The 26,167-nt window shown below is 55.5% G+C and overlaps 1 protein-coding gene across 1 annotated transcript in view; it reads right to left on the bottom strand.

Moving 5' to 3' along the window:
• Positions 1-26,167, bottom strand: part of SCN4A (sodium voltage-gated channel alpha subunit 4) — a 43,411-nt gene that overhangs the window by 15,662 nt on the left and 1,582 nt on the right. The window contains exons 2-14 of the mRNA XM_057318064.1: positions 12,514-13,181; positions 12,306-12,423; positions 12,084-12,174; positions 11,661-11,789; positions 11,056-11,147; positions 9,253-9,549; positions 8,194-8,257; positions 7,800-7,941; positions 6,766-6,975; positions 6,015-6,168; positions 3,975-4,213; positions 2,016-2,189; positions 922-1,278 (exon numbers count right to left, since the gene is read on the bottom strand). Of these exons, the coding sequence (XP_057174047.1) occupies positions 922-1,278; positions 2,016-2,189; positions 3,975-4,213; positions 6,015-6,168; positions 6,766-6,975; positions 7,800-7,941; positions 8,194-8,257; positions 9,253-9,549; positions 11,056-11,147; positions 11,661-11,789; positions 12,084-12,174; positions 12,306-12,423; positions 12,514-12,786 (2,340 nt within the window). The 5' untranslated portion in view covers positions 12,787-13,181. The remainder of the gene's footprint in view (positions 1-921; positions 1,279-2,015; positions 2,190-3,974; positions 4,214-6,014; positions 6,169-6,765; positions 6,976-7,799; positions 7,942-8,193; positions 8,258-9,252; positions 9,550-11,055; positions 11,148-11,660; positions 11,790-12,083; positions 12,175-12,305; positions 12,424-12,513; positions 13,182-26,167) is intronic.

Below are 26,167 nucleotides of genomic sequence, written 5' to 3'. Positions count from 1 at the left end.
GCCCAAGGATTCCACCGGCCTTTGCGGAACGTGGAGATGTGCGTCTTCCCACCCCCCTGTTGCCCAGGGCAGCGTCAGCCAGGGCAGGGGGCAGCTGGGCACAGAGTTCCTGGCAGGAGTGCCGCCCACCCTGAGCAGGGCAAGGGTTGTGGGAGTCAGGATGCAGACGCCACCCCGGGCCACAGCCACAGAAATGATGGTCAGCGTGACCGTGGCCTGCACCCCTACTCCTCGTGGGCCCCCCTGCAGCTCCACCCTTGCACCAGCCCCACAGGGAAGCCCTGAGCCACAGAAAGGGGCAGGATGAAGGCAGTTTATGCCATCTCTGGATTCTCCCCACTCCTGGGGCCCAATTCCAGGAATGGAGGAGAGTGAGAGAGGGCCAGGAGGCCCGGGAGTGCTGGTGCCAACCCTGCGTGCCGCCTTCCCGCACCCAGCTGACCACAGAGCAGTCGTTTGTTCAAGGTCACACAGATGACAACAGAGCTGGGCCTGCAGCGTGGGTCTGGTTGACTCCAGTTATCATGTTACTTTGCCCCAAACACTAGGTTTCAACGGTACTACGCACAGTGTCATCTCTGGACCAGCAACAGCTGCCCTGGTTAGAAATGCAGATTCCCAGGCCCTGGCCCCAAGCTGCTGAATCAGAGACTCTGCAGATGTGGGGCCAGGAATCCATCTGGGTTTTAAGAAACTTCCAGGTGATTCTCCAGCAGGTTAAACCATATAAAATTGGGTTTTTGAGTGGGGCAGGTAGAATACAGTCCTGCGTCAATGATTTCACCCAGTTTAACCACCTGGGACAAAGGCCCTTGAAGGAAGGCCCGATGTAAAGGACATAATTGAATGGGACATGTTTTGGATGCTTGGGTTTCCTGGCGGTGGGCGGCGGCGGGGGGGCACCCAGCCGGCCTAACTCACCACTAGGTTGCCGATGACCATGACCATGAGGAAGACCGTGAGGCACATGGCCTGGCCGGCCACCTCCATGCAGTCCCACATGGTCTCGATCCACTCCCCGCACAGGATGCGGAAGACGATGAGGAAGGAGTGGAAGAAGTCGTTCATGTGCCAGCGGGGCAGGCTGCAGTCGGCCGCGATCTTGCACACGCACTCCTTGTAGCTCTTGCCGAACAGCTGCATGCCCACGACGGCGAAGATGAACACGATGATGGCCAGCACCAGCGTCAGGTTGCCCAGCGCGCCCACCGAGTTGCCGATGATCTTGATGAGCATGTTCAGCGTCGGCCACGACTTGGCCAGTTTGAAGACCCGCAGCTGCCGGGGGGCGGGGGGCAGGGGGAGCGCGGGGGCCAGTGAGGCCCAGGGCCCCCCAACTCCAGGCCAACCCGAGGGAGCCCCGTCCTTGGGAGAAAGACCTCTGCAGAACAACTCGAATCCCCACCCCATGAGCGATCCGAGGCCTCAGTCTGCCGCTCTGTTAAATGGGAAGACTCCTATCCGACCACCTCATCCTCTTCGTGTGTTCACAAGAAAAAGAATCCTTATCTCTTAAAGATACAAACTGAAGTATTTACAAGTGACACTCTATGTCAGGATTCGCTTTAACAGGCTCCCCCCATAAAAAGTAGGGGACAGATGGAACGAGAACCACAGAACGTTGATGGCTGGTGGAGTGGGCGATAGGTACGCAGAGATTCGGTAAGAATAAAAGTGATCCTATGGGGTGGTGGAAAGGATACTAAACCCGACTCCTGATCCCACTACTAACGAGCTTCCTGAGCCCCAGCCTTCAGGTCTGCAATATGGTGCCTGCTCCACTGTCACCCAAGGTCACTAAGGAGTCAAGTCCAAATGTCAGTTCCCGGGCTACCATTTCGGCCCCCCGGCAACGCTATGTGATAAGGGAGGGGCTCTCTTTCTCCCCATTTCGAGTAAGGAAGGTTCTGAGTGGCGGAGTGGCGTGCGCAAGTGGCTTCTTGGGGATCTCCCCTCCCATTCTCTGCGTACCCGCATCCCGCCCCTCCTCAGCCGGGCCCCGGGGCCTCACGCACCAGTCGGAAGGAGCGGAGCACGGACAGCCCTTGCACGTTGGCCAGGCCCAGTTCCACCAGGCTGAGGGTAACGATGATACTGTCGAAGATGTTCCAGCCCTGCTGGAAGTACTCATAGGGGTCCATGGCGATGACCTTCAGTACCATCTCTGCTGTGAAGATGCCGGTGAAGACCTGTGGGATGGAGTTGGGGGCCAGTCTACGTCACAGAGCCTTGGGGAGCGCAGGGCCGTGGGAGTCCCCCCTGACCCCCACCTCCTGACAGAGCCCGCAGGGCCTGAGGGGAGGGGTCGGAGCCCTGAGCAAGGGCAGGCAGTGGTGCCCACGGGCCACGTGTGTGCGTGCGTGAGTGAAGAGGGGAATGGCCCTGCCGCAGGGCACAGTGGGTACCATCCTGAGAGAGACCTGAACCCATCCCCTTCTGGCTTTGTGCCCTCGGGCTAGTCACTTCACTTCTTGGGGCCTCACCCCAATCATAATATTTAGCACTCATACAGCACTTTGTGGCTCACGTGATGACCTCACTGGGATGCCAATTTCTACACAGTTGCGAGTGATGGTCACTTGCCCAAGAGATGAGAACGTTGAGGCTCCGAGAGATAAGGGGCATGTGCTCGCTCATGCCACCCGTATGGGAATAAGTCAGACCTCAAACCCAGGTCTTGGGGTGCTTAAATCAGTCTTCCTGTCTCTACACCATACCTTCTCTACCCTGATTGGCAGGGGTCCCAGAACTCAGCAAACCTTGGTGGACTCAGAAGTCTAGGGTAGGCGTCAAAAGGGGGCAAGGTCAAGGATCCAGGAGAAGGCCAGAGCTGCCCTCCACAAACCGGGCACAGGGGTGTAAACGCTGCCTAGCCTCCAAAAGCTCCCTGGGCACAGCCCCCCTCCTGCTGGGCACCAGCTGCCCTGGTCCACAGCCTGACCGGGCACATGCTGAACCCCACCCAGGAGCTGTCCTGGGTCATAGCAGGTGCCCAGACGGCAGTAGAGTGAGGGCAGGGGGTGGGCAGGGGGTGGGCAGGTGGCAGGCCGGGCCCATCACGCACAGCCCAGCAGCTGCACTGCAAGTCTAGGGCACACCCTTGCCCCTCCAGCCCAGCCTGGCATGGCTGCCCCAGACATCTCCGTGGGATAGAAGTGCCTCGCAGGTTGGGAGTCCAGGGTCTGATGCCCATGCCACCTACATCGTCCTCGTACGGCCACAGGCCCCCAAATCTTATTCTCCTTGGGCTCTCCTCACCCTCAGGGTAGGGGGAACACCGCCCTTTTGCCATCTGGAAACATTTCTAAGGGAATGAGGAAGGGCGGGGCAGGGCTGGAGGATGAGGCGGCTTTTTCCCTTTGTCAGGCTTCACCGGGGCTGGAAACGAGGTGATAATGCTCCTAATGGGCAGGGATAAGCAGGCGGATCAGTGCGTGTCAACAATAGCGGGGCAGGAAAGTCCTGCTGGGAGCTGGTCTGGCCACACTGGAGAAATGGTAATGGGCCGGGGGCTGGGGTTGGGGACTGTGCCCCGGGGGGAGGGGGGGGGAGGCTCTCGGGCCTGGGTGCCAAGGGTTATATGCCCCCACTTTCAGGTCCCTTGGTCCCTCTTAGGCCCACAGCAACCTCTGCAAGTGGAGACCTGTCACCCATGCCCCCGCTCCCTACCTCTGCCTCCAGGGTGGCCAGACCCCGGAGACCGAGTCCCCATCTTAAAATGTCTAGCACCTCATCCCCACTCTCTCTGCCTCCAAATACCCTAAAACCCAAATTCCACATCCCATGGATCACCCCACATACCTCCCTCGTATCTCAACTCGTGCCCCCCATATACTGGGAGAATAAGCCCAGCTCGTCCCTGTACGACCCCCAATAGTGTCCCATATTCCCACACAGCCCAGATGGCCCCATAGGGCCCTGTGGCCCCCTCCTGTCCTGCCGGGGAGTGACACCTCTCCCCATCCCCTCCCTACCAGGTTGCCCACGGTGAGCACGTTGTCGAAGTGCTCCGTCATGGGGTAGTGCTCCATGGCCATGAAGAGGGTGTTGAGCACGATGCAGATGGTGATGCCCAGGTCCACGAAGGGGTCCATGACAATCAGGTGGACGATGCGCTTGAACTTCACCCACGGGGTGCAGCAGTTCCATATGAGCACTTTGTGGGCACACTTGTACCACCACGGTGGGCACTTCTGGTGGGCCTCTTCCAGCTCTGGGAGTAGAGTAGAAACACACCTGGTGAGGACCACCCCACCCTGCCCCCGTGTCCTCCTTTCCTGACCTAGATCTTAGGTCCCGCCTCCCAGGTCTGCTCTCGAACTCCACATCTCAAACCCATCCCCTCAGCCAAGCGCACTTCAAGCCCCCCTCTCCATGGGCCACCCTCACAACCTGCCCCTGGAGACCCCGACCACATGCCCCAAACCCCTCAGTGTTCCATGCCCAAAGCCCCACTCCTTCAGCCAGCCCTACCTGGAGCCCCTTCTCTTAATGCCCCACCTCAGGCTGGGCCTTCTTGGCACACCTCTGAAAGACTGCTCTTCAGTGACTCCCACCCCCTGCCTGTGGCCTGGGGCTGTGGTCCTGGCAAGGGAGACCCCTGATCTCTGGCTGGGCCTGAGGGTCCCCAGGGAGAGGTGGGAGGCCACTGCAGAGCATTGGGTCCCATTCCACTTGCTGTTGGCCAGGGACATTCAGAGCAGACCAAGGACCCCCCTGAGGGCCTTCCCTCCCATTGCTGGCAAAGCTGACCCCTCCACACTGTCCCCAGCCAGTGCATACTTTCTCACCAGAGTGGGTTCCTGAAAACACCCCCTATTCTTGCCACCCCAGCTCTAGAGCCCTGGGGCTCTGTTAGGCCCATGGATAAAGCTGCCCTTCCTGCTGGACTTCAAGGCCTCCGCTGCTTATGGGAGTCCTCAGCCTCGGTGTGATCTTATGTCATTACCACCAGAAATTTATGAGATGAGTGCTATTAGTGCCCTCTCATCTCATAGATGAGGAAGGAGTTGGGGGCAGTCCCGTGGAGGTCTGGGTTCAATTGGGACACCCCAGGGAATTAGCTAATTGGATCTCTCAAAGGCTGCAGATTCTAGTCTGATAGTAACAGCCCCACCCCCAAGCTGATGATCCCCAAGTCCCTGCAGGTAACTCAAACAGTGTCTGACACCCAAAACTTCTCACAATGGTCCCAGCCAGGGCAGCATTGAGTGACCTCAGCCAGTGACACAGAGCACCCCCTGGGCATTCTCTGGCAGGGCACAGACTCCTGGATGCCTGTCACACAAGGTCGGGTGAGAAGGTGTCTTCTAGAGGTCTCCAAAGTCCTCTAGGCCCTCCCAGTCCTTCCTGGCACAAGGATTCCTGGACCAGATTTCTTCCATGTTCTATTTCCACGATTCCTCCTTCCCTTGCTTCCTCCTTCCCTTCTCCCTCCTCCTTTTTCCCTCCCTCCCCCCTTACTTATCATCCATCCATACACACGTCTCTTCCCGTTCATTGATCTTTCAGCCCATCCATCCATCTATCCAGCCAGCCATCCATCCACGTTTGTGTCTATCCACCCTGTCCTTGTTAACTTACCTTGTTCTTTCCCTGACACTTGTAGGGCAGTATGGGGATTTGGGGAATCTGTGATTCTACCTGGGCAGAGTTTGACCTTTGACCTTTAACTTCTGCCCAGAAGACATTTGAGGAGCAGAATTTCCAGTTTACAGAACACCGGGCCTTCCTGGTTAGTATGACCCTCCTGTCCTTCCCCATTGCCTTGGCAGCCCCCAAGGCCCTCCCGCGGAAGCCCCCAGTTCCCACAGCAGCCTGGCCTTGCAGCCAGAACTGGGCCGGGCTAAGCCAGAACTATATGTATCACAGCCGTTTCTTCGATACCTAAATTAAGTTACTGTCCTTCCGAAGCTGGGCCCAGCCAGGCCCCCACCTGCCCCCTTCCAGGAGTCCGAGTGGCCTGATGGGCAGGACAAGCAGCATAGGTGCCTATAGGGGTGTCAAGCACTCACCTTCCATAGCGTCTGAGATACCGCTGTCTGCACTGCAGCTCTGCCGTGGGGGCCCCTTCTCCCCCAGTGATGTGTCTAGGCTGCCATTGCAGTCTTTGCCGTGGGCTGGGTCCCCATCTGCCTCCCCGCCTTCCAGAGCCTGGGCAGCCTTGGCCTGTGAATCGGCAAGGGTGGTGGGCACGGAGTCCATCTCGGAGCCCGGTGGATGGACTAATGGACTCTCCGAGCTTCTTTCCAAGTCCTTTAGGGTGGGGCCCCTCTACTTGTCCTGCCCTGAGCCTGGTGCGGGTTGGGGGGTGACCTCGGCGGTGATGGGATTGACAGGGTAGGGACCAAAATGACCGAAGACCTTCATCCCTGAAGACCCACCGCTCTCAGAAGCCTTGACTGACCCCACACTTCAGGAGGTGGTGAGGAATGGGGGGCTGCCCCCGGGGGCCTCCACAGGACCCACCTCTCCCTCAGCATGGGCCCATATCCCACCCAGAAAGAATCACAAGACCGTACATATTTGAGCTGGAAGGTTACTTCAGGTTTAACTACTCCAGATCCCTTGTTGTTAATAGGGAAACCGAGGCACAGAGCTGTGGAATACTTTTTCAACTGCCCGATTGCCTCCCATCCCAGCAAAGCCCCCAGACTGGGGCCTTGTGCTCACCCTACTTTGCAGCCCCCTAACTCAAGCCTCTCCCTCACCCTCAGCCTGCCTGGGAGAACCCAGGCTGAGGGACTCCTCTCCCTGAGTCCAGACCTTCTCCAGCTCCTCTTGTTGCTTTTTGAATTTCTCCAGCATCTGCTGAAACTCTTCTTCTTTCTCCTGATCCTCGGCCAGGGTGGCCTCGTTCTGCTCTGCGTACGCCATGGCCACCACAGCCAGGATCAGGTTAATGAGGTAGAAGGAGCCCAGGAAAATGATGACCACGAAGAAGATCATGTAGGTCTTGCCAGCTGCTCGAAGGGTCTGGGAGGAGGGGAGAAGGAGAGGGAACACCACATGGCCCCCTGCTTGCTTTCACCCACCACCCCTCTGCACACATCCATTGCCCAGATATGTAAACAGGGAAGGTCGCTCACAGAGCCTGGCGACTTGAGGACCTTGAGGCAGGGGATAGCCATCCTTGGCAGGCTAAGCCACATTCTGGGGAGCTTCAAAATATACACTTGGGACCCAGACTTTCCTGGTCTCCTGGCTCAGAGAGCCCTGAGGACCTGAGACAGACATCTTGAGATCAGAGAGCCAGGATAAAAGAAAATTTTAAAAAATGGTGAACATGGGCTTTGGGGTTAACTTGAATCCTACCATTGCTACCATGCTTGGATCTAATAAGAGCTCAACAAATAATAGTTGCCATTATTATTATTATTATTATTATTATTATTATTATCATCATGAACATCATCAGTGTTAGAAACATTACCAGGGGCCAGAAGGCACTGCTGCTCCAGACGCAAGCCGCCTACCATGCAAACAGTAGAAGCTAAATAATTGTGTAGGGGCAGCGTTGAATTTCTAAGCTACCCTACTGGTTGCTGTGAGGCCTGGGGGTCTGAGCCAGGCCCAGATCTCAGCGCTTAAGGCGAAGGTGGCAAAGGAAGAAAAGGCTGTGCCTCAGATGTGGGCAGATCCCCAGTGTCAAGAGTGCCTCCAAGAAACTGTCTGCAGGGGCACTGAACGGGGTCTCAGGGACGAGGAGGCCTTGTTACAGGTCCTACCATGCCCTGAGGAGGCTGTGGGGCTGGGGGAGGTGGTGATGGGGCTGCGAGGCAGGGCAGGGGTGGTTGTACCAGCTGGAAGAGGTTCTCCCAGTAGTCCTGGGTCATGAGGCGGAAGAGAGCCAGAAAGGCCCAGCTGAACGTGTCGTAGCTGGTGTAGCCGTAGTTGGGGTTCCGTCCGGTCTTGATACACTCATAACCCTCAGGGCAGTGCCTGCAGATAAAACGGGCTGCTGGTTTTAGGGAGGGAAGAGAATTCCAGCCAAGGGACAGACGGTGGCGGTTGGGGGGGATCCCAAGAGGAAAAATCCTATAGTGCTTTCTGTGTCCCCCAATCAAAGAAGGGTTCCATTCAAGTCCACAGGTTTTCCTTACATTCCCATCCACCCCACGTCCTTGTCCCTAATCAGCCCCCGTCTTCTGATACCCCTGGGACACCTTTTCCCCACTCCCCTGTATCACTCACCCAGCATCGCTGCTGTTTCCACAGAGCAGGGCATCGTTAGCACCCTCCAGGAAATAGAAGTTCCCTTTGGGAGTCAGAGGCCACAAAGGAAACATGTCACCCAGGAGGACACACTGTGGACACATGCGCCCATTGCACGCCTGTGGGCACATCTGTGGGCACCACATACCCCAAATGGAGCCTCTCTGCTTCCCTCACCCCTCCTTTAGGTCTCTGGGTAGATACACTAGAGGCAGCTCAGCTGCAAGCCAGGTCCGCTCAGCACCCACGGTGGGTGGCTGGGCAGTCGGGATGCGACAGGGGCCCAGGGAGCCGGCCCAATGGTGTGTGCGCGCGTGCCCGTGGCTACCTCACACCTGCATGAGACGCCCGACTGAGGGGTGAGCAGGTTGGGGGGAGAGCTGGAATCCAGGGCCCAGGTTGAAAAAGTACAGTGTGTGACTAGGTGAGTCCGTGGGTGGCCGATGGTGGCCCTGCCAGGGTGCCAGGGGTTATGGGGGAAAAGAAGGAATATGTTGGTGAGGGAATGGGGACAATGGGCCGCTGCTTTTCATAGCAAAAGCTGGAGAATTTTCAAAGCCATGGGGCATTCATTGTCACGCTCACCCTTTGAGAAAGACCCTTTTATTTTTTTAAGATTTTATTTATTTATTTATTTATTTATTTATTTATTTATTTATTTTTGAGAGAGAGAGAGAGCACGTGCATGAGCAAGGGGGAAGGGGAGGGGAGGGGAGGGGCAGGTGGCGAGGGAGAAGCAGACTCCCCCTGGAGCAGGGAGCCCCACGCGGGACTCGATTCCAGGACCCTGGGATCACCACCTGAGCCAAAGGCCGACGCTTCACCCACTGAGCCCCCCCAGGTGCCCAAGAAAGGCTCTGTTACCTCAGTTTTAGAGGTGAGGGTTCTGAGGGTTAGGGAGACCGAGTGACTTGTCGGAGGTTCCCCAAGCTGGAAAGCGATGGACTTAAGCTTCGGTCCCCCCTGCTGCCTATGTGGCGGGGGGCTGCCCCAGGGGCGGGGACGGATCCCAGCGGCCTCCCCAGCCCGCCTTCTCACCTTCGTCACTGATGTAGGCGTCCCAGTCAAAGGTCGAGTTGCTGGCCCAGCTCTCACGGCTGTTCCACGTGCCGTTGCCGTACCACGTGTCGTTGCCGTACCACGTGTCGTTGCCGTACCACGTGCTGTTGGTGTCGTTGAAGGGCGGGGGCCAGCGCACGCACTTGTGCCGCAGGTTTCCCATGAAGAGCTGCAGCCCCACGAGCGCGAAGACGCTCAGGCAGAAGACGGTGAGGATCATCACGTCCGACAGCTTTTTCACCGACTGGATCAGGGCCCCCACAATCGTCTTCAGCCCTGACCAGAGGGAGGGTGGGAGTAGGGGATGGGCAGGGTGGTAACTCGCTCCCCCAGCCCCTCAAGTCTCTGTCTACTGCATCTCCTTCAAGCCTTGACTTACAGGGGCACCGCTTCCCTGAAGCCTTCCCAAATGAGCCCGCCCTTCTCCCATCACATCCTGGGTGTGGAGCCTTTGAATGGCCAGTCTCGGCCACTAGAAGAATGCACCATAAAGACCTTCCAGGCTGTTGCCTGTCTCGTAAAGCAACACAAAGGCACATGGTAGAGTTGAATAAATCGACATTCCCAAACTGTGTTCTACACAACACTGATCTCCCCTGCTGTGCCCTTAAAAGAAGGAGTTCGATAAATGTTTAGGAAAGGCTCAGTTCCAGATACCGCTCTTGGAGCGTGACTGTAGATTATCCTATCAAAGGCTCTGACAAGTCCTGCAGAAACAAGCAAACACTTTAATACCATGTTCCCTTAACTTACTTGACAACAGAAACCCTTTTCTTATAATGCCTATTAACACCCAAGGAACAACAGCTCTAGACTAAGTTGGAGATACTATTGCAACCTGCCCCTTTGGACAGACAAAGGCATAGAAACTCTTACAGACTTCTAGGGATGGATTCCCATCATTTATGGAAGAGCCATACTTCTTCTTTGGGCCTAATCAGTGTCTCTCATTTCCGTATCATTTCCTTTTCTTATCCTGATGTGGAAAACAGGCAGTCAGAAGACACCTTATCAAAACCCTCCAAGCTGGGAGGATGCTGGAAGCATAGCATTGAGGAAGGGTACTGTGGCCTTCACTCAGTGGCCAGCGAGCAGTGTGGCCTTTGGGAAGCCCTCCCCTCCCAGGGCCTGTCAGGGTCTCATCTTCCTCAGCCACAGTTTGAGGGTGTTGGACTAGGGGAAAATTATGGTACTTTCTAGCGCTCAGACCTAACCCCCCTCCTCCCAGGGTCCGTCTCTTTCAGGCTATTTTTCTCTCCTTTCGTGAACCTTGTTCGGTTTCTCCATGTGCTTTTTTTGAGGGTCTGGGTGATCCGGGTTCTATTTAGTTCATGCTTTTTGATGCATTACTTTGGAATTGCCCTGGCCTGGTTGCTCAGCGGGTACGTGGCGTGTTCCTTATTGAAGCCTCGGGGCTGGGACTTTCCATCCCTCGTTCCCTTGGTCTCTCTCTGCCCAGTCTCATTTAACACACTCTCCATGCACATTTAATCCTTGTAACACCCAATGTTATTACCTACATTTTGTAGAGGAGGAAACTGAGTCATAGGCAGGTTGAACCACTTGCCCGAGGTCAAAGTTAGGAAGTGGCAGACATGAGACTTGAGCTCAGGAAGTCTGGCTCGGAGTCTGCACTCTAACCACCTTGCCGTGCTGCCTCTTGAACGCTCATTCTCCAGCCTCCGGCCCCTTCTCCTCCCTGGCTATGGGGTCTCTCCAACTGTGTCCAGCTTTTGGTGTGAGAGTGTTGTGACCCTGGGTCAGGCTCCTGGACCTGAGTACCTGGGATGACCGTGATGGTTTTCAGGGCCCGCAGCACCCGGAAAGTTCTCAGGGCTGAGATGTTGCCCAAGTCCACAAACTCCGTCAGGTACCTGGGCAGAGGGGTTGGGACGAAGGCCGTGTCAGAGTTGGGGGTGGATGTGAGGGCAGAAAGCACAGCTTCTGTAGGCCCAGAATGAGGATTCCCGAGGAACCCTTGTGGTTGGGGTTACCACAGGGGTTGGGGGGAAGGCCAGGTCAGACACCCCAAGGTTCCTCTTGGGCCCTGAGAGCTGGGGAAGACAGTGCAGAAGCGTTGCTGGGAATGGGGGTGGCAAGGGTAGCCCAGCTCTCCCAGTGCGTGAGGGCCTGTGGGACTGGGGCTTAGCGCTGACGCGTGTGGTTGCACACGGCATGTGGAGGCATGTGGAGGAGGCATCGGGAGAGCCTCCAAGCCAGACCCCAGCAATGGCAGCCCCTCGAACCAGGCAGCTCACGGCGCACCTGCCCGTCACCCCCGCAGCCCACCCCTCCCAGGGAGTCAGCACACTCAGCTGCCCTCTTTGAGACCCGGCCCCCTCCCCTCCCCCTCCTCTGCCTCAGGATGCCCTCCAGGCCCTGCTCACGCCATCGTGATGACGCTGAAGTCCAGCCAGTTCCAGGGGTCCCGGAGGAATGTGAAGTCGTCAATGCAGAAGCCCCGGGCCAGCATCTTGATGAGGGATTCAAAGGTATAGATCCCCGTGAAGGTGTACCTGGTGGGGGAGAGGGTGGCCAGGGCCAGGTGTGGCGATGATGGACCTCCCAGGAGGGAGGTCACAGTGATGAAATATGCTGCCCGGGGGGTTGAGGATATTGGTGAGAGTGACAGGGTGCACCACCCCGGAGGGCTTACGGTGTTGACAGGGGTGACAGTTACAGTGTGTGTCTTCCTGGAAGACGAGAGCAGTGCCACTCGCGGCATCCTCAGAGTGCAGACCCCTGGGGTGGGCTGTGTCCCAGACTGGGGTGGGGCGGGGGGGGGGAGCTCCGAGGAGGAGGAGACTTACTCCACGTGCTTGGACCAGGAAGGCGGGTTGCTCATGGTCATGAACACACAGTTGGTCAGGATGGTGACCATGATGAACATGCTGAACAGCGTCGGGGGGTCAAGGAAAGTGAGGGGCAGGTTGGGGGGGAGGGGGGCAGAGGGCCTCCCCGCCTGCAGCACCTGGCTTTGCCGGTCCCTAACCCCTCTTGCCCCTGCGCTCGACCCACTTGGGCAGGATATGAGTGGATGAGCACTTTGATGGCGCTGCGTCTGACGATGCTGAAGGGGCTCAGCATGTAGAGAGCAGGTGTAGCGGAGAATCGGAAGATGGCCTTGCCCTTGTTAAGGACGATGAAGGTCTGCGGCGGAGAGAGCGCTGTGAGGTCTAGGGACAGGCAGGCAGACGGACGAGGGACAGGCAGGGAAAGGAAACCCTACCAGGCCCAGACCTTCTTGTCGCTGTAGTAGGGGTCCAGGTCCTCCAGGGGGATGCCGATGACCTCCGGTGGGGGATCCCCGTAGATGAGGGGCAGGTTCTTGCCAGCCTCCAGGTCGCTGCGCGGCTTTCTTTCAGACTCCTCGATCTCCATCTGCTTGTTCCGCTGCTGCCGGGCCTCTTCCTCCAGCGCCCGCTGTTCTATGGCTGCCAGGGACTCCCGGGTGAAGGGGCGCAGGCTCTCAGGGCCCAGAGGCACCAGGATGGGCAGAGATGGTCTGGCCATCCTTGCATCCTGGGTTCGGTGGCCAGGAGGGTGGCGGGTTGCCGGGGCGGCTGCAGTGTGCCGCCCCCCGGGTGCCGGGCGGCTACCCTGCCCTGGGCCTGCTGTCCGCTACTCACCTCCTGCCTGCCCCGGGGCCAGGCCAGGGGGGTCAGCGCGCAAGCCCTGTCGGGACTGGGAGCTGTGCCTGCGAGGCCCGGGTGCTGCTGCTGCACAGGGGCTGGACACAAGAGCATCACCCCCGGGCCTGCACCACACTCTCCCCAGCAGGGGCTTGGCTACCCTCAGGACCGACAGCAAACCCACCAGATCCTCTTCGGTGCTGGGGACTTGGGGCCAATGCCCCAGTGCCCTCAACCACCTCCTGGGCCCAAGCTCCGGAACTGTGTGGCGTCAGCCTATGGGGACAGAGAGAACCTCAGATGGCTATGCTCAAGCGGCCTCTGGCCTGCAGCGAGGTGGACAGGAGTCAGATGTGAATGTGCAGGTGGCCCCGAGGATGGGTCAAGATGAAAGGCCTGGTGGGAGCAGCCTAAAGCAGGAATGGTGTGGACTTCGTCTTAAGGGCTGACCTGGATCAGCTGCTACGGGCTCCCTGGAGATGCGGGCAGATACCATCTAGGCTGGAGCCAGCCTCAGTGCTATGATTGATTAGTGATGTCTGCCAGGGCACCAGAAAGGAGAATGGGGTGAATCTGCCTGTATTTGTCATCCCTGGCTTGGAGGGAAGGGGAAAGAAATATGTGGGGTGTGGGCTACCCTGTGCTGAGCTTTGGGGAAGCATGATGTTGGGCTAGGAGAGGGAAGAAGAAAGGGACCCAGGCTCTGCAGAGGGTCCACCAGCTCCCTCCCACGAAACCTGTGGGATCTAACCCGTGGGCAAGCAGAGGGGCTGGAGCAGGAGGATGCAAGTTGTGTGTGGGGGGCCACGAGAGCCCCCAGATACTAACGTGGAAGAAGAGGACACAAAGGAAAGGTCATGGGGACAAAGACATGGACAGTTTCAATGGTGGGGACAGGGCTAGAGGTCCCAGGGACTGTTTTTAGCTGGTGGTCCCTGTGTGGACTGGGCGGATGAAGGGGTACCCACCCGGAGCTTTAGAGGCCTGTGAGAACAGTGTGGACTGTCCCTTGGCCTTTCCTGACGGCCCTGCTCCTGCCCAGCCCTCCTGAGCCAATTCCCTGTGGAAGGGAGGTGGTGGGTCACTTATCCAAAAGGCCCTGGGGGATGACCCACATCAGCAGGCAGGCACAGGGGGACCACGGCAGCCCAGTCACACGAGCCACTGCAAGGCCTGTCCAGATAGACACCTCTCCACCAAAGGGGCTCAGTCAGACCCCGCCAGAGGCTCGCAGAGCTACATGGAGGGCAGCCCTTTCTCGGCGGGCGCGGACGCCTGCGTGGTGTCCCTGCCCTGGCCAGCACAGCACTTCCTCGGGCTTGGTCAACAGGTGGGGAGGGCGGCCCAGGGAGAGGCCAGAGCCATTGGGCAGAGCTGGCCACGCCCCCGGGCCCGGCGGCCCAGCTGCTCCCTACCATCACCCAGGGAGTCGTGTTTCCACGGGGGTGACTCTGCTCATCCCTGCTGACCCCGTCCCTCAGCTGCTCCTCGGCCCCGTCATGGGCGTGGGAGCGTGTGTGTGCGAGCACACACACATGTACACACACGCGCATACCCCGCGGTCCTACCCTGCCACTGGCCACACACCTTCCCGCCTTCATCCCGTCCCCGGCCCCACAGACACACCCATACAGAAGACGCGGACCTGCCAGACGGCCCTGCAGAGACCCCACGGCTGTTGGGCGCCCTCCCAGTTCACAGGCCTCACTTGGCAACAATCCTCTGGCCTGATGCAGCCCACTCTGCCCTTCACGGGGGCCCAAGTGGGACGACGGAGAACCAGAGACAGTCTGGCCCCAGCCCAGCACTCGTGGAAGCTACACTCGCTGGAGTCCCCAGAGGCCCCCAGCGCACAGACCAAGCGGTTTCTTCTCAGCTGGGCCTCCTGTTCCCCCTCAGGCACCTCACACTGCCGCTTTCTTCTGCTGCTGCTTTTTTTTTTTTAGAGAGAGAATCTTTTTTTAAGCTTTTTTTTTTTTTTTTTAAGAGACAGTCCCACTTCCTTGATGGCCCCAGACCAGTGAAGTCACAGCTCCCTTCGTGCACCCAGAGTCTTCAAAGCTCTAAGGTCAGCAGTAATTCATGCCCTGCTTGTATGATGGTCTGTTGGTATCCATCTCCCCCACCAGACTCCTCACAGCCCGGGGTTTAGGGTCACCACGGAATTTGGTGCCTGGCACATTGGCGAGGTCTGTTTAGAGACTGCTGCCTGGCCGCCGCCTCTCTTCCTTCCCCTGGGCCCTCCTCCAGGCTCCGGACCCACAGATGGCACAGCCAGCCTGGCACCTCCTCCTGCTGGTCCCAGCGGGCCCCAGGCAGACTCCGCATCTCTCCCTTCAGAATCGAAGTTCCTCTCCTGCCCTCTACGCCAGCCCTGAAGCCCCTTCACGTCTGGATGTCTTGTTATGGGAGGGGGAAGTGCCCTCCCTGGCCTAGGCCAGTTGAGGATGGTTTTGGCTGGTCCATTCCCAGGTCCAGCACTCACAAGGCTCTCCGTCCTCCAAGCTCTTGCTCCTTCATCACCCCTCACCTGCTCTGTCCAGATACCCCCACCCGGCTCCCTACTTGCCACTGGGCTCCCCTGTAATCCACCATTCACATTTCTGAAATCACAAATCTGATTAAACCTACCTACTCCTTCAGTGGCTTCTTACTGCTCAGCAGTGTGTCCACACCCTTCCACCTGGCTCCCCAGGCTCGCCACAACCCCACCCCTACCTTTCCATGTGCCCCTGCCCCGCCTGCACCCACCCTCTGGCCATGTCACCTCCATCCTCACAAACTGGCCAAGCTGTTTGACAACCAGGTTTATGGTCGGCTTGGCCCCTCTGGGCACCCTGGCTGAGTGGGTTTCTCCTCTGAAACACCCATGTGCCCAATGCTGAACAAAAGGTGTTGGGTTTTTTTTTTTAAGATTTTAAGTAATCTTTACTCCCAACACGGGGCTCGAACTCACAACCCTGAGATCAAAAGTCTCATGCTATACTGACTGAGGCAGCCAGGTGCCCCATAAAAGGTTATTAAATGAATGAATGAATGAATGAATGAATGATTGAGAGGAACCCTCCACCTCAGCCCCTTTCTCCTGAAAGCACATCCTGCATCTAAATCATGACCAGAGGCCCCATCTCCTCTGATTTCCCCTCCCCCTACTTCCTACCTCTCAGCTCACAGTCAAGTGCTTATTGCTATGATCCTGGGGCTTCTTCTGGCCTTCACCCCCTGTCCCTGCATTTTCTTCCTCTCCAAAAGAATCCTCTGACTGGCCCAGCTCAACCATAAGCGTCATCATCATAATCCCTCCTTGAAAATATTCTCTACTCCAGCCTTCTCTCACCTTCCATCCCCCTCATCTGGGGAAACCCCAGCCCGCCTGTCCCAGCTGTGCTGTTTCTGGGTCAGCGCCTACGTGGCTGGATGTTGCTGGAGCAAAGGCTGGGCCAGGCTGGGTTCCCAGTTGACGTCGTGGTTACAAACGCCATGTGTGCCCTCACTTTTGCCCTGGGAGTGCAGTTTCTCTGGTGGCCATGCTTTTCCACTTTGTGTGAAATCCATTCCACACCTTCTCGTCTTTCCTCAACCACCTCCCCAACTCCTCCCCATGATGCTCCCAGCCGGTGACTTTGCCTCAGCCATCAGTGAGAACATAGCATTGCACACCATCCTCTAACTGACAAAAACCTCTTCGCTGCCCCTGCCTCTGCCATCCTGCTGAAACAGAAGACGAGGAATCACCAAAGGCCAGGCCTTCCATGTGGGCTCAGCCCTGACCCCTCTTGCCTTCCCAAGGACCTCATTCTCTAGTTATCTTCTCTCTACCACTGTCAACTTCTTCCTGTCTATGACCGGGCTCTCCCATTGTAAAAATAATGGCAGTGATGACTGAATCCGCCCTCCCGGCCTCACACCACCCTTCATCTATTGCCCTATTTTTCTGTTTCCCTTCATGGAGAAACTTCTTAGAAAGTGTCTACACCAGCTGTCTCTACTTCCTTACCTTTTGTTCACTCTCCAGCCTATTCCAACCTGGCTTCCATCCCCCCCACTCAACTGAAACTGCTTTTGTCAAGTCACTAGCACGCTCTCCGCTGCCAAGTCTGCTGAACACGTTTCTGTCTTCACCTCCCTCAACCTCTCAGAAGCATTCAACCCAGTTGGCTGCAGCCCCCTTCTGGAAAGGCTCTATTCACTCAGCATCCATGAGAGCATGTCCATGGTTTCCCTCCTACTTCTCTGCTACCTTTTCTCAATTTCTTTGCTTGTTCCTCTTTCTCTCCCTAATCTCTAAAGTTTCTCAGGGCTCAATCTGGGTCTGGATGGCATCATTCCTAGGACTGGAAATAGTGTTACAAGAATAGCATCACATCTCCTTTGAACTCCAGACTGATGTATGCAGTTGCCAACTGGACCACTCCATGTGGATAGCTAAGAGGTATCCCACCCTACGGTATCTGGGATGAAGCATTTGTGATCTTCAACTGTTCCAACCCACAGTCTTCCTCAACCCAGAAAATGTCCATCCATCTATCTGGTTGCTCCAGTCAAATACCAGGGTGGTTCCCTGAATGCTTTTCCCCTCACCTTCTACATCCAGCCCATCCAAAGTTCCATTACTACTATCTCCAAACTATACATGACCTCCACCTTTCCCCCAGACCATATCACAATAATCTCTTGCAATAGCCTGTTTCCTGCTAACTGCTTTTGCCCTGCCCCTTGCAAATCCGTTCCATAGAGCAGCCAGTGATCTTTTAAAAACAAGAAACTAATCGTTGTTTCTCCTGCTTAAATTTCTCCAGCAATTTCCTGTTGTGCTTAGAACAAAACCTAAAGGTCTTACGGGGACCTACAAGGCCCAGGTGATCCAGTCCCTGCCTCCCTCTCCACCTTTGTCTCCTGATTCCTCCCTGTTCTCTCTGCTCCAGTCCCTCTGGCCTCTTTCTAGCTTCTGGACCACTGGGCTCATGCCTGCCTTTGGCCTTTACCTGGCCCTGTGCTCCCTTCCTTCTTCACAAGGCTCTTCCATCTCACCCCCCAGTCTAGGCTCAAATGTCTCCTCTCCAAGTGGCTTTCTCCTTCTTTACTCTCTATCACAGTCCCTGTGTTTTCCTTGACATCATATATCATAAATGGTAATTACTTAAACAAGTAATTTGCCTAATTTATTTGTCTGTGCCCTCCACTAGACTGAAATACCAAGAGGGCAGGAGCTGTGTGTCTAGCTCACCATAGCCAATCCTAGGACTGGGCACACAGTAGGCACTCAATACATGTTTGCTGAAAGAATGAATGGAAGAAGAGTTGGATACAGAACTTTCCAGAGATAAAACGGATTCTGGTACATTTCATTCATTCATTCATTCATTCATTCATTCATTCATCCTTTCATCCATCCATCTGCCCATCCATCCATCCATCCATCCATCCATCCATCTGCCCATCCATGCATCCATCCATCCATCCATCCATGCATCCATCCGCCCATCCATCCGCCCATCCATCCTGTTCATAATCCGGAAGCTGAGCTAGCCCTGAATAGGACACAAAGATGCATGAGTTGGGCATCCTGCTTTCTGAAAGCTGGTGGTTGGGGGAAGGTGGACATGGGCACATGTAACATGAGGAGAAAGTGATGCTTGCCCTAAAGAGGGGAGGTCATTGTGCTTTGGGGGTTCAGGTGGAAGAATGGCTACTGCCAAGTCTGGGAAGGAAAGATATGGCTTTTCAGTTGGGCCTCAAAGGATGCTTCAGTTATAAACAGAGAGAAATGGAGGGGAAGAACTAAGGAGAGGGAGCAGCCAGGGCAAAGACAGAGGCAGGACTTAGGGAGCTGCCTTTATGTCAGTCTTTGCAGGGCACAGAATCTATTCAGGGATTTGGGGAAGGTGGGTTGCGCAGCTGGCCGTAACCTTGAGTGGCAGGCCTGGGAGTCTGGACTTTACCATGCAGCCTTGGAGAGCGCCTCACAGGGGCAGTGGGTTGAGATAAGAGCACAGTTAGCTGGCATGTACGTGCCTTCTGTCCACCCTTTCGATGTGTCTAGAATAGCCAGGACAAGCTATATTGTTTGCAGTGGACACCAGTGGAGGAATGAAGGGTTATCTGGGACGTATGCACGGTGGCTTCCTGGCAGGGACAAGCACAACAATGCCCCGTATCATGGGTTAGGTGTCATGCTGGCACACCTCCATGTGGCTCTTCCAGCTACAACCTGGAGTAAAGGGGGCCAACGCGACAGCCTGAAACTTCCTTCCAACAGGCAGAGATCAGACTCTGGCCTCCACCCCCAGTCTGTTCTTGAGATGTGGCAGCTAGGGGCCTGCAGGGGGCTCCCGGCAACCTCTTCCCACTGAAATTAAGAACACTGGAGTTGCAAGGACTCAAGACATCAAGAAGTCCAACTCCCTCATTTCACAGATGGGGAACCTGAGGCCCAGAGAGGAGCAGCATCTCCCCCCAGAACACACACTTATTCATTCAACAAACATTTCTTGAGCACCTGTTCTGCACTGGGCTCTGTTCTAAGAGCCACAATATAGCAGCCGCAAACTCCCTGTCCTCACTGAGCTTGCATTCCAGAGGGAGGAGGCAGATAATAAATAGGGAAGCAAATAAGATAATTTTAGAGAATGATAAATGAGAGGCCATGCCAAGAATAAAACCCAGCTCCCTGAGTGCCAGGGCCAGAGCCCATTTAGTAAGTGAGAAGCCCCAACGGAACCTGCATTGAAACGGAAGTTTGGGCGGAAGCGGTGAGTAAAGTCAGGCCATCTTGGGGGCCTGGAGGTGGTGAGCAGACAAGGATGAGGGTGGGGGAAGAAGGGTCAGCAGTCCCGGGGAGCCAGGTGGGGGCCAGCTGTCCATAGGCAAGGAGCCGAGAGTAAGGACGCTGGAGGGTGAGGTGGCTCGTCTCTGGAGCAGGTCCAGCCTAGCATTGTCTTTCTCTGTGGAGCTGCCAGATCAGAACACCCAATTCCAGACATAGTCTGACCACAGAGAGAGAGGCCTTTTCTCCCCGGCCTAGACACCCTTTTTATTCATTCATCCCAAGATAGCTTGCACTTTTTCAGCAGCCTACTCCTAAGGTGAAATTTGCAATCACTCCTGGATCTTTTCCTCATGAAATATAGTCAAATTAGACCTTCCCTATCTTATAAATTGTGCAATTGATTTTTCCCTTTTAAATCCAGGTGGACACCAAACAAAATATTAGCAAATCAAATCTAACAGTGTAGAAAAAGAAGTATACACTACAACCAAGTGGGATTTGTCCCAAGTATGCAAGTCAGATTCAACATTAGAAAATCAGTTAATGTAATCCATCATATCAATAGGTTAAAGAAGGAAAATCATCGGGGCGCCTGGGTGGCTCAGTTGTTAAGCATCTGCCTTCGGCTCAGGGCGTGATCCCAGAGTCCTGGGATCGAGCCCCGCATCGGGCTCCCTGCTCTGCTGGGAGCCTGCTTCTTCCTCTCCCACTCCCCCCGCTTGTGTTCCCTCTCTCGCTGGCTGTCTCTCTCTCTGTCAAATAAACAAATAAAATCTTTAAAAAAAAAAAAAGAAAGAAAGAAAGAAAGAAAGAAAGAAAGAAGGAAAATCATATGATCATATCAAGAAATGCAGGAAAAGAATTTGACAAAACCCAATACTCATTTGTGATAAAACAACAACAACAACAACAACAACAACTCAGTAAACTAGGAATAGTAGAGAGTTTCCTCAGCCTGATAAAGAACATTTACAGCTAACATAGTACTTATTGATGAGAAAATAGAAGGTTTCCACTAAGATCAGGAATAGGGCAAGGATGTTGCCTCTTACCACTCTTTTCCAGAATCATATTGGAAGTCCTAGCTAATGCAATAAGACAAGAAAAGGAAATAAAAGTTATACTGATTGTAGGGGCACCTGGGTGGCTCAGTCGTTAAGCATCTGCCTTCGGCTCAGGGCGTGATCCCGGCGTTCTGGGATCGAGCCCCACATCAGGCTCCTCTGCTGAGAGCCTGCTTCTTCCTCTCCCACTCCCCCTACTTGTGTTCCCTCTCTCGCTGGCTGTCTCTCTCTCTGTCAAATAAATAAATAAAATCTTAAAAAAAAAAAAAAAGAAAAGCAATTTTAAAAAAAAGTTATACTGATTGTAAAGGAAGAAATGAAACTGTCATTGTTCACAGATGACATGATTATCCATGTACAAAATCCAAAAGAATTGACCAAAAAAACCCACCCTGAAACTAATAATGGTTTCAGGATGCAAGGTTAATATAAATCCAGGTGTTGGACTTTTCATTCTACAAGTTCCCCCTTGTTCATTGCACCTCTTCACTTCTAGTCTTTTGTGAAGGCCTATTGGATCTTGATTTTTCCTCTCAGTTCAACACCCTCACAACTGTGTATCTGTGATCCTCACTATCCCAAATTATTGGCCAAACATGGCTCAGGATAGACATCACCACCACCATCCCCCCCCATGCTTCTAGAACCTTCTCTCGTAGGAAACCATGCTTTCAAAGACTGTTCTTCAAACATCCAGAAACCTACCTAACTGCACTGCATTGGCCTGAAATCCTCCAAGAAGTGTCCGCCATGCCTTACCAGCCTGAGATATAAAAGCCACTGTGAGAAACTCTACTGGACAATTGAGAATGGATGTGACCTGCCCCTCGCAGCCTTCCCTGTTCACTCTAGGGCACAGCTCTGTGGATGCAGAGATGGCAGGTAGCTTCCTGGCCTTGCTCAGGCCCCAGTCATCGTGCCTCTTGCCAACCAAGCATGCAGTTCATCTGCAGCAGAGCTGCGGTCCAGGGTCAGGCTGTTTTGTTTCTCTGTGGATTGGAAGCCAAATTACTCCAGAGCTCCATGTGGCCAGTGGAGACCCCTCCTTAAGCTTCACCTGCAGTGGGAGCTCAGACTCAGAACTTTCTGGGAGACTGGAAGAGATCAAACTTTTTCTATCCTGGCCAAAGACAGTACAGGGCATCCGGGTGGTCTACTTCCCAAATTCCTGAATTTCATTGTGGCCCAGCTCCAAGAATGCAAAGTGGATCCCTGTGCCCCCTAGTTATAAATCTCAAGTCACAGCTTTTTCTCAGCTGTGGCAGTCTGGGGGTGGGGATAAGAAAGGGGTTGTTGGAAAGGGGTTGTTGTGTTGTTTCCCTGCCAGCACTTAAGGCTGAGGTGTTGGCAGGCCAGGGCCCTGGAGGAAGTCACCCCGGGTGCCCTCCCCTCCTGATCTAACACTCTGCAGAGGAAATCTGCTTCAAGAGGTCTTGGAGGGAGGCCTGGAGCCGGGAGTGGAAAACTCCGGATACTCAGGAGCCCTGAGAGTTCCGGAAACAATCAGGTGCACATGAGGGGTGCTCCTCCTGGGCGAGGGGTGGGCTAATGATGATTGCACTTTCCATGTGGGGTTCACTGGACCAAAACATACCTCCCCTTTTTTTAGGCACCTGAATCAACCAGCCTAATAATGTGCCCACCGCAAGGGGTAAGTATGATAGTGGTGACAATATTTATTTTGCACTAACTGTATGCCAAGTTTGTTTTCTTGTTCAGGATATGTCAGCAGCCCCTCCCCTCACTATCAGATCCATTCTCTGCCAATCCCCAATGGCTCTCAAGAAACATCAGTTAGTTTTTTTCAACCTGCCTCTTCCTCTCAAACCTGACTCTTTGCCTTTCACCCAGAGTGTTTCTGGTTGGCTTGGGGTCCGATGAAATAAAAACTCACAAGTGGGAAATAAATCCTCAAATGGGCTGTGTTTGGGTTTTGTGAACTGTGCCCCCTTCCTTCCAACCCCTCCCAGCTCATCTGTCGACAGCCCTGGAAGCCTGGGAGGTTGGTTCCTCCGGCCCCCAAATCTCAGTCCCTTCACCTGGCATGCTGACATGCATAGGCCCTTGAGGCGGAGGCTGAAGAATTATTACTTGAAGAAAAGCAGTCATGGCTATGTTCATTTGGTGCTTACCGAGTGCCTGGCACTGTTCCAGGCTCGGCCTCCCAGCTGACAAGTGGCCCAGGCAGGATTTGAATGCAGCTCTCGGACGCAAATCCACGTGCCTGCCCCTACAGACGCTGCCTCCCCCAGCCCTCTGGGGAGACTGGGCTGGCCTGACCCTCACCTGTCTGTCCTCTTCAAAGGGCAGCCCAGGGTCCTTAGGCCAAGCCCGTAAAATGCACCAGCTGCGATGGGTGTCTGGGGGGCCCTGGCGGGACTAGACTCAGGCCTCCTGGGGCCGTGTGTATTGAGAATCGTGGGAATGGGGACTACAAGTCAACAGCTTGATAAACTTTCTTGAGGTATGGGTTTCTTTTATACCAGTCGACCCTCGTGTACCCCCTAAGTCTCTCTGCAGCCCATTTGTATACACACACACACACACGCACGCACGCACGCTTCTATGAGTCATTTCCCAGCTGCTCCAAAGGGTGGGGAGGCTGATTAGTTCCACCCAGGCTTGGGGCTTCCTGCCCTCTGCTAGCTCGGCTCTCTCTAAGGAGCCCCCGAGCATGACCACCAGGGTTCTATGGATGCCACCCCTCAAACTTGTGCACGCACACCCTCTCCTATCCACATCTGGGCCCACCTCACCCGCCTTTGGGCAGATCCATCCCCTGCACACAGGGCTGCTTCCCCTGCCCTGCCTGTTCCTACCTACAGTTTACCCCGGGAGCTGCCTGCCTCCGTTCTCTTCTCTCTCTGCCCCACACCCTCACCCTTCCCAGACCATGGCAGACAGGCTCTTTTCCTGCCATGGGTCCACCAAGAGGGTGACAGGAAGACTGTTCAAAACTGATCAGAGCCCACCTGGCTCCCTGTTCCCTCCATCAACCCCCAACCATCCAGGTAAGGTGGGTTTTGATGCCTCCCTGCTTGGCCCCCCCCCACGCCTGCCAGGTCCTGGGAGCTAGGGATCATGGTCATCAGTGCCAGGAAGACTGGCCTCTTGCTGCCTGTGGAGCCCCGGCCCTATCACCGGAAACGCACAAGGAAGGCTGGCGGACTCTTTCTGCCCCTCAGCCAGCTGGGCCCTGCCACTACCTCTGAGAACTTCGCTCTACCCCAGAAACTACTCCAGGGATGTTTTCCTACCATCGACCCTGGTAAAAGGTCCTTCTCCCCAGTTAAGGCCACTCAAGAATAAGCCTCAAAAGAGACTGGAGTCATGAGCAGATCTTACTGAAACGGAAGCCAGAGGGACTCTGCTTGGCTTTTGGCGTCACTGTCCTCACGGCAACATGTGTCAACCGTGGACCCTCATGGAAGGGGGTCTGCCACCCACTTTATAAAAGGATCCCCCTCACCTGAGGGAGACGAGATAAGAACAAAATATATCCCCTCTCCCAGCTATGCGGGATGCCCAGAGCCGGATAAGGTCGTCCTGCTTCCCGCCAGGCAGACCCACCTTCTGTAGGCCCTTGCCGTCCTTTCGTTGCCCCTTTCCCCCACAAGATGAGACACTGATTTCAGAGTCACAGCCTGGTAAGAGCCATGATAATTAACTACCAGTTAACACTTAGGTAGAACTGACTACTTGCCAAGCATTGTTCTGGGCACCTCGAATTCATGAGCTCTTTTAATCCTCACCATGATCCTACTATTATCACTCCCTTTGACAGAGAAGGAAACTGAGGCACAGAGAAGGTAAGTCACTTGCCAGAGGTGATTTATGTAGTGGACTGGAAACCCGGCCCATGGGGCTCGTGAAAGAGCCTTGGGCACTGAGCTATATCGCCATCCGAGTCTACATGGACCATGTCCTTCCAGCACCTATCTGGTGGGGGGGTGGGGGCGTGGGGGGAGGCAGGCTGGGGCAACTGGCTTTACAGACCAGTCCAAAAACGGAGTGGGGTCTGGTGACCCCTGTGGTCCTGTACTTTGCATTTATGCTAAGGCTCCTGGCAGAGGACACCAAGCCTGAGGGGAAGGGGCGGCCTGCCCTTCGAGGGGCACAGCTCCCTGCCACCCCTCCCCCACTGTTCCTTGAGCCCCTCCTGCTCCTCCCGCTGCCCCATCCCCCCAATGATGGCTGTTGACTGAAAACCTCGGGGAATAAAAATAGCTGTTGCTGACGAGGCAGAAGGGGGGCCAGAGCACATGAAAGGCCTGGGGCAGGGGTGGTGGAGGTAGAGGATTCCCCCAGCCCCAGAAGAAGCTCTCCTGAACGTACCCTGGGAACCACGGCCTGTCTCTGCTGCTGCAGAGCTGGGGACCCCTGCAGGAGGCCCGGCACCTACCCCAGCCCTTGGGCTACCCACTGGAACCCCCTGCCCCACCCCCAAGTGTCAGGGGTCAGCTCTGCACCAGCGTCAGCGCCCCTCACTAGCTGTGTGCCTCGGGCAAGTGACAGGACCCTCGGAGCCTGAACCCTCCCTTAAGACAAGTCAAGGAACAGAAGGCTCGCACAACCTGGGTGTTGACGGCCACCCTCCTCCGTCCCCTCCTTTCTCCCTACCTGCTCTCTGGGAACTCAGGCCTCAGATTTTTCATTTCCCCTTCAGTTCATCTCTCTTCTGTCACCTGGAGAGAGGTTTTCTGCTCCTCTCTCCTCTCGGTAAGCTCCAATCCCTTGTCTCCTCTCTGGCTGTGCCCAGCCCTGGGAGACTTCTCTGAACTCCATGCCCAGCTGGACTCCCCCCACCCCCACCCCTGCCACTCTCTACACTTTCCTCTGTTCTGGGAGCCAGAATTGCCTCCAAAGGCAGGGACCTTGTCAGGACCACCCCCATTGTCTGGCCAGGAGTCGAGTGCTTTTAGCATTGATCTCAGGGCTTCCCCATGGCCTGGGCCCCGGGGGTGGGACCCAGGAGCCCTGGTGAGGGGAGCCAGGAGGCATACCTTGACACTCAGTCCAGCCTGGAGCTGGGAAGGTGGTTCTGAGTTCTGAGCCCCCCCCTCAAGCAGGTTCCCAACCAGAAATGACAAGCAGAGCCAGACTAGGACAGGGGCATCTAGGAAGAACCCTTCATTATCTTCCTAAAACCCCACTAAAAATCCCAGCCGGTCCCCTGAGAGATGCCTGGGATGGACATGGGAGTGGGCCCTTGGGTTATGTCTGGGACCCTGCATCACCCACACAGGTGATGTGGCTCCAAATATGTGTGTGATAACCAAACTGTCCACAACACTGCCACACAGTGAGGCCACCAGCCACGGCCAGGGGACTGGGGATGACCCCAGAAGAATCTGGAGGGTCCTGGGAGAACCAGTCCTCCTCCTGTGTCCCCTGCCCCCACCGCCACCCCTGGGGTCTTCTTAGCTCAG

Source organism: Ursus arctos, unplaced genomic scaffold, assembly GCF_023065955.2.
Source record: "Ursus arctos isolate Adak ecotype North America unplaced genomic scaffold, UrsArc2.0 scaffold_24, whole genome shotgun sequence".
In the NCBI taxonomy this organism is placed as follows: Eukaryota; Metazoa; Chordata; class Mammalia; order Carnivora; family Ursidae; genus Ursus; species Ursus arctos.
This window is presented reverse-complemented; position numbering and strand designations above follow the sequence as displayed.